The 8,009-nt window shown below is 50.2% G+C and overlaps 1 protein-coding gene across 1 annotated transcript; it reads left to right on the top strand.

Moving 5' to 3' along the window:
- The first annotated feature begins 495 nt into the window (after positions 1-495).
- Positions 496-8,009, top strand: PATL2 (PAT1 homolog 2). Its single transcript, XM_070798041.1, has 12 exons — positions 496-604; positions 1,164-1,306; positions 1,801-1,881; positions 2,104-2,242; positions 3,677-3,797; positions 3,895-3,992; positions 4,203-4,256; positions 4,357-4,490; positions 4,613-4,772; positions 5,264-5,404; positions 6,076-6,173; positions 7,045-8,009. Exons 1-12 carry the CDS (start codon positions 590-592, stop codon positions 7,220-7,222), a joined length of 1,362 nt encoding a protein of 453 aa, XP_070654142.1. The 5' UTR covers positions 496-589; the 3' UTR covers positions 7,223-8,009.

Genomic DNA, 8,009 nt, shown 5'->3' with positions numbered 1-8,009 from the left:
AGGGCTGTGTCAGCCGCCCAGGGATGCTGGCTCTGCTCCTGAAATGAGTCGTTTTCATTCCAGCTGATGAAATGAGTCATCTTTGACCTTGGGCCCCGGGTCTTTGCAGTCCCTTGGAGTCCATCAGCACGTGGGGAGGCACAAGGGGTTCCCGTGCAGAAATGAAGTTACTCAGACCCTGCTTCAGCTTAACTCCTCAGATGCCCGCTGGCTTCCCTTTGGTGGAAGGAGAGGGGGTCCTGACCCTACTGACTGAAATTGAGGGAGGGCCAGGCTGCCTGTATCCTGGGTACTGGAAATTGTTGGTCCTGCTGCTCACCTCCCCCATTAACACTGGTGAATGTAGATGTTATCACAGGGGCTCATTTCTACCTGAGTTTTTCTCCCTCCCATTCCAGAAAGGTCTTCTCAGCTCCCCTGGAATCACGGCCCCTGGAGTTCCGGGGATGCCCCCTGCCTCCTTGCACTTTCCGTGGCAGATGAGTGTCTCCAGTCTCCATGCTGTGAGAAAAAGACAGGGTACAGAGAAGCAGTGTTTGGAGGGTCCCCTTTCTTAACATTACACTCTGCTCTTGACCTTGCTCGGGGGATGCAGCAAAGTGAGGTAAGGGTATGGACAGGGGGACGCCTGTTGTTCAGAGAAGCTTGGTAAAGGACAGAGCGGGTCCTGCGACAGCTGGCCTTCCTAGAAAAAGGGCAAACAATTCCAGCTTACAGAACATAAATAGCACTGAGCCTCATGCTAGAAAGAGCACATGACCCGGACTGGAGGGGCTGCCAGAAATCCAGCAGGGAGAAGAGAAGGGAACTGTAGGCTGAGCAGGGCTTCAGAGGGGTCTGAGAAGGGCTGAAGACAAGGTCTGACGACACTCAGAGGGGGAAAAGAAGGGGAGTTGACCCACATGCAGAGGAAAAAGCACAGGCTCCCACATTGTCAGGGGCCAAGAGTTACTCCCTAGCGGGTGACAAACCTGCTGGAAACAAGGGAGCCCACAGTCCGGTGTCCTCATGACTGGCTGGAGGGGCCCCTATGTGGCAGATGTTGGGTGAGGTTCTTCAAGGCCAAGGCAGGTGAGACCCTAGGGCAGAAAGGCAATCAGCAGCAAAGGCAGCATCTGTTGGTGGAGACGTGCTTCTCTCAGACCCTGAAATTCCTCTCGCAGACCCTGGACCACGTGGCTCCCCTTCCGTTCCGACCCTCCCTCCCCAGCGCCGGCTCTGCAGCCCGCCACTTTGGACCTCAACTGCCTGCGCCAGACCCATCGCTCCTCTGCAGCCCGCCCACCTCGTGGCCCCTGAGGCTCAGGTGCTAGATCAGGGCGCCCCTCCCCTGGGGTCCAGACAGGCTGGGTTACCTCCAGAAGATGGGAGGTAGTAGCTGAGGAGGCATGGCTGCCCGTCTACCAGCTGCCACAGAAAAATACTTAGAGAAACTAACTCACTAAGAGACGTATGAGGTGACATGCAGTCCCTTCCCTCACAGATGAGGAGATGGAAGCCCAGCACTATCTGAGGTCAGCTGGCCCAGGAGTACTGAGCCTAGGACTCAGAAGTCCTGATAGCCAGGCCAAATGGTTTTCTATCGTGTCAGGATTTCCTGCAGCCCCATCTCAGGGATATACATCTTGGAGGGGATGTGAACCCTGCTGAGCTAGGATAGTGATGCTTCATGTGGCCGACGTTGGGTAGGGTCCTGAGCAGGTCAGGTCCCATAGCTGTCCAGCTGAGGTTCCCAGAGGCTAAAAGAAAGGGGGAGGATGCTAAGAGCTTGCTCCCACCCAGCCCACGTTTCTTTCTAAGTCTCCCCAGTCATCTGACCCAGCTCCACCCTCAGCACCAGCAGATCTTGAAGCAGCAGCAACAGCAGGGTCGACCACGAAGGTAAAGCCTAGAGGAGGAGCAGGATTGAGTGGAACACCCTGCATGCTGGGTTTTCCCTTGCGGCAAGGCACCTCCCCCAAAGCCCCCCCACCCTCCCCCTGATATCCAGCTCCAGGCTCTCTACTCCTTGGGGAGTTCTCTGGGGATGGGGTAGGCAGGTGGGGTTGAGGTAGGAGGGGTCAGGGAGGTGTAGGTCTAAAGAGCCCTCCTCCTGGCTTGAAGTCCCCCAGCCAAGAAGTGGCCCCAGCAGCCAGACTCCTATGCTAACCTCATGACACAGAAGGAGAAGGACTGGGTGGTAAGAGTGCAGATGGTTCAGCTGCAGAGTGAGAACCCCCGCCTCGATGACTATTACTACCAGGTGAGTCCCAGCGCCTCTGACCTTGGAGCCAAATGGCCTGACTCCATAGCCCTGAGAGCCTTCCTTCAGCTCACAGTCGCCACGTCCCTTCTCGTGGGAGGGACGACTGTGAAAGGATGGGGTCATATTTCTATACTTGACATCCAAACTCCTTCCCTTTCTCCTAAATTTCAGCTGCAGGGGATTATTTGTGATTCTTTAAACACTCTGAGATTTTTGTCTCCATCCTTTGACAAGAATTTCTCCTAATCAGTCTGAAAATAACATTCTCATCTTTCATACACACTGGTTTCTCTTAGAAATGACTTGTTATAAACATTCGTCTATTTACCTTTTACTTTTTTTTAAGATCTAAATCAAGAAACTTTTATAGGTAATGGAATTCAATTTCTTGAACAAATGTGGCAGGTTTTTTGACTCCTTTCTGTCTTCTTCCTGTCTACCCTTTGTCCATGAGTTCTGGGTTGTCTGGGCTTCCCTTTGGCTCGGACAGTAAAGAATCTGCCTGCAGTGCAGGAGACCTGGGTTCGATACCAGTGTTGGGAAGATCCCATGGAGAAGTAAATGGCTACCCACTCCAGTATTCTTGCCTGGAGAATTTCATGGACAGAGGAGCCTGGTGGGCTACAGTCCATGGGGTCACAAAAAGTCGGATATGACTGAGTACTTTCACTTTCTGGATTTGTCTAAGTTTTATATCACTTTCTCTTCAACCACCTGAGACCACTAGCAAGGTTCCCACCTTTATCTCCTTCCTATTGACGTTAGATTCCTCCTTTCTTCCCACCATGCTTAAAAACCCCTCTACCTTCTGCCAGGATCATTTGAATGTGATCATCTTACACTCTTGACTTTTAGACATTGTTTCTCAATGAAGGAGCTTTTTCAAACCTTTGTTTAACTCAGTCAGTGGCTTTATTTTAGTTCTGGATTTCACAGATAGTAGAGCTGCTATGCCAGCCCACACAAGAGTAGAACTGGCTGAGAGGCCAGTTGACAGCAGTGTCCTCTCTGTCCTTCAGTGGAGAGAGGTGGTTTGTCATGCCATCAGAGAATGCTGATTTGGGACAGAACAGGTAGGACCATCAAATTAAAATGGGGAGAGGGGAGGATGGGGCGACTGCATATAACTTAGAATAAGGAGTGAAGGAAGCCTGCAGACCCTGGGACACATTTTACTTCTGGGCTCTCTGCTTTGCTTCTCTGCCTTTCCATCCTAGCTCTTCAAGTCCTTAGGATGGGGGCCCCAGATCAGGTGGCATGGGGCTTAGGGTGCTGAAGATGTTTTATTGTGGCTCTAGAAGAGCCTTACATCCCAGGAGCATTTCTGGAATGAATGCTGTAGACAAGGGTGTACTAAGAGCTTGCACTGGAGAACCCTAACTCTTACGTTTAACCAACGAGTATACATTTGACTAATTCGTGAACTCTCAGGAATATTATCAGAAACTAGAGAAGAAGCAGGCAGATGAAGAGCTGCTTGGGCAAAGAAGCAGATTTGAGTCTCTCAAGCTGGTCACACCTTACATTCAGAAGGCAGAGGCTTATGAATCAGGTAGGACCGCGGCTGACCTGCTGGGTTGGGACGGACATCTGGCTGGACCCAGGTGGAAAGCAGAGGGGCACGTGCCTTTCTGACTCCTTCCACACAGTGGTTCGAATCGAGGGTTCCCTGGGCCAGGTAGCTGTATCAACGTGTTTTACCCCTCGCCGAGCTATCAATGCTGTGCCCCACGGAACTCAAGAGCAGGTAGGAATTTATCTTCCTACAGCCTTTTTCTCTCCCTGTGTTTTGGAGAAAGGTCTGGAGCACTGTCATACTTGAGTTCAGATTGTGAGCTAAGAGAAAGGGGAGTGATCAGGCTTTGTGATTTAGTCTTTACAGCTCACGTCCTGGCCTGGCTAGGCGTGGGCTGCTGCTGTTGGAGTTGTGGCTGACAGCCAGGGACTCTTTCTCTAGGAGACAGCAGCTGCAAGCAGTCAGAGGCTGTGGGTGCTGTACCGGATTGAGAAGGTGAGACCTCAGCCTTAGCAGTGAGTTCCTTGCCTCCGCTAAGAACAGGATATGCTCACACTGGCCCCTTCGCCCTCTCTCCCCACCCTCACGCTCCCAGATGTTCCTTCAGTTGCTGGAGATAGAGGATGGCCAGCAGGATGCACCTGCGCAGCCCCGTGACTCTGAGCAGCGGAGCAGCCGGGTTGAGAAGCTCTTCCAGGCCTTAAAGGCCCAGGGGCAGAATAATCTGGAGTGAGTGTGGGACGGTCACACCCCTTCCCAGGAGCAGACAGTAGTTTAGCTTCGGCCCCTCCCTTCTAACACCGGCCCTCTACTCTAGCGGAGCCCCGCGATGTTCGCCTGTGTCCCTGCAGGGCGGCGGATGACGGCTTCCTTCAGGCGCTGTCCGTGGGGAAGGGGAAAGCCCTGGTGGCCCGGCTCCTCCCCATCCTGCCCCGGGATCGAGCTGTCAGCTTGCTGCTGGCCATCACCCGCCACCTGCCCTTCCTGGTCAAGAGGGACGTGGCCGATCAGGTAGTGTGGCATGAAGTGGAGGAGAGGATGGTTTTGTGGATGGGTTAGCAATGCTTATCCCTTCTCCTCCTTCCACTCCCCACCCTCAGAGAAGCCAGAGAAGGTTTTGGGTGGTGAGGGAGACTCACCCTGCCACCCTCAGGGGAGGGGGTTATAGAAGACTGCCACAGGAACAGCTGATGATCTTTGATCTTCAGGCACAGTGAAGAAAGGAAAACCCGTGGGCATATGTAACACAGGTGTGCGTGTGCTCTGGCGGTTAGAGAAGATGAGGACCACCTGATAAGTGCCGAGCCCCAGGCTCCTTCGCTTAGGGAAGGCATGTAGGACAAGTGGTGTTGAGGGGTTGCCGCTAGGGATGAAGGCACTTAAGTGGTGATAGGCCTGGTAGGTCTGAGCTGACCAGAAGGGCCTAGAAGCAGGTTGGCAAGAAAGAGCCTGGAGGTGAAGTTGTCAAGGAGTCGGACAGGCCCTTTATGATCTTTCTGCAGGCCCTGCAAATGTTATTTCAACCTCTGAGCAAATGTATCAGGCACTTGACGTTCCGTGAACTCCTCCAAGGACTTCAGGGACTCATGCGGCTACCACCTGGCTCCTCTGAGCGGCCAATCACCATGGTGCTTCAGAATCAGGTAACACGTGTGGGAGGCTTCGGTCTCTCCACAGGAGGCTCCAGGTGCTAACTGGAATGGACCCAGGGTGGGGTTGCTTTTTTAACAAGCTCCAGATGATGATGGTGCCTCTGGATCAGAAGTCACCAAACATTTTTGATAGTGAATCCTTTTACTACAAAAAATATTCTGAACTATACCACCTGTGTGTTTATAAATCATATAAATGGAACACTAGACTTAAATTAGGTGCATAATAAATACAAGGTGAGGTCTATATGTGAAAGATCTCATATCTTCTAATATTCTAGTGGATTATCCTGTGAACCCCTTCTGAAGATCTTTGCCTCATGCAGTGCCTCTTAAAATGGGCTCCGCATCCTACCCATATCAAATTCCTGGGTCCATTCCCAACCTACAGTCTCTGACTCCTCGGGGTAGAGACCACAACTGTGTATTTCATCATCAGCTTCCCAGAGGAATCTTTTGGACAGTTCAGAGCAGTGATTTCCTTGGAAAGAGCTCAGTTTCTTGGCCAGCCTGGGTAAAACTTGGTGGGTTGTGGGTGTTGGACTCCATCTGTACCCATGAACTTACCCTTTTAGTTGGGAAACAACAGAGCCAGGGAAGCACTGGGTGCCTATGGTAAACTCATTTTTACCCTGGACACTTTGACACTTTATCACTTGCAGTTTGGCATATCTTTGCTCTATGCACTGCTAAGTCATGGGGAGCAGCTGGTATCACTGAATTCTTCCCTCAAGGAGCCCAGCAGTGACCATTCAGCTTGGTAAGATCATAAAAACCTTGTAAATACTATTTCAGTACCACTGGGATGTGTGCTAAGTTGCTTCAGTCGTGTCCAACTCTTTGTGACCCTATAGACTGTATCCTGCCAGATTCCTCTATCCATGAGATTGTTTAGGCAAGACTGCTGGAGTGGGTTGCCGTGCCCTCCTCCAGGGGATCTTCCCAACCCAGGGATCAAACCTGCATCTCCTGCATTGGCAGGCAGGTTCTTTATTGCTAGTGCCACCTGGGAACCCCCCTGGGATATGTAGGCTAAACCAGATTAGCTGTTTCCTGAGTGGTTTAATCAAGCACCAGGGAGGAAGTTAGACAGAGAAGAGGCAACTAGCAGAGTTGTAGCTGTTTTGCCCCCCTTTTTTTTTTCTGTAGTGCCTAGAGAGCTGTCCCCCATGGGAGGCAATATATAGTGAAGTTGCTCAGTCGTGTCTGACTCTTTGCGACCCTGTGGACTGTAGCCCACCAGGCTCCTCCATCCATGGGATTCTCCAGGCAAGAATAGAGACAAGCCTTAGAGTTTAGCAGACCTAGGTGTGAATTCTGCTTCTGTCACTTACCAGCAGCATAACATGGGGGCACATTATTTCACTTTCTTTAGCCCGTTCCTCCCCTATAAACTAGGGATCGAAGGATGATGGTACTAACCAGTTAGAGACCTGAAGATTAAGCAAGACAGAAGATGCGTAAAGCACTAAGCATTGCCTGGCACATACCAAACAGGCAAACGCTCTATCTTAATTGCTGTAGGTGCAGAGGGTGGTAAGTGGTGGTCAAAAATAACAAGAAACCTGGGCCCTGAGTCTATTTCCCGCATAAACACTAAGATGCTGATGTGTTTCTTCTCTGCCCTCCAGGACAGACATGGTGGTTCTCACTGCCTGGGAGATTGCTCAGATGCCCACAGCCTCACTGGCAGAACCCCTGGCCTTCCCCAGCAACCTTCTTCCCCTGTTCTGCCACCACGTGGACAAACAATTGGTACAGAAGCTGGAGGCTAGGATGGAGTATGTGACCGTGGAAATAAGATCATAGCCCCAGGCTGAAGCCCAGACTAGGCTCTACCACTTCTCTACTATGTTTAAACCAAGATTATGGAGGATAATTTGCTTTTCGAAGTATTTCTAGACGTGGGTACTTACTGAGTAACCAGTCTGCTCCAAGTTAGGGTTGTATGGCCTGTTTCTTCAGCCAAACCTTTCCATTTTTTCCCTAGGAATTTTGATTATTTATCACACTAAGATATATGAGAGTAAGAATTAGTTTGAGAAGATGAACTATTCATTCAACAAGTATTTGAGGGACAACTCAAATGTAAACAAGATGTAAACGCACAAAGAACAAGTAAGTCATCTTTCCTCAGAACTTTGCATCTGCTGGACAGAGCTACTAATCACATCATACAGTACTTTAAAGGGAAGTTATTTGGAGTTGATCCCTCTTTTAGTAGGTTTGTTTTGATCTACTGATCAGGTTGTTCCAGAATGCCTATATATGGGGAAAGTTTAGTGATCAGACACTAGCTGTGTATAGGTTTTGCCCACAGGGATCCAGAGAGTCTGAAGACAATTGTACGCCTTGATATATCAGCAGACCTTGCCCAAAACCTTTTCTCATGCTCAAAAAACTGAACTATGTGCCTAAAAAGGCAGAGCAAAATGAGGTATAATTTAAAAGATAACAGAATGTAGTGCTTCAGCTTGTTTGTAAGTTAAGAGGTATAATCAAAGTCACTTTCTTTTGTGTGAAGCTTCACAAGTGTCCTTAATGTAAGGGACAAGTCCTTGTCGTGTTGAACAATAGACTGACTTTGAAAACTGTT

This window comes from Bos indicus, chromosome 10 (genome assembly GCF_029378745.1).
Source record: "Bos indicus isolate NIAB-ARS_2022 breed Sahiwal x Tharparkar chromosome 10, NIAB-ARS_B.indTharparkar_mat_pri_1.0, whole genome shotgun sequence".
Taxonomy (NCBI): Eukaryota; Metazoa; Chordata; class Mammalia; order Artiodactyla; family Bovidae; genus Bos; species Bos indicus.
This window is presented reverse-complemented; position numbering and strand designations above follow the sequence as displayed.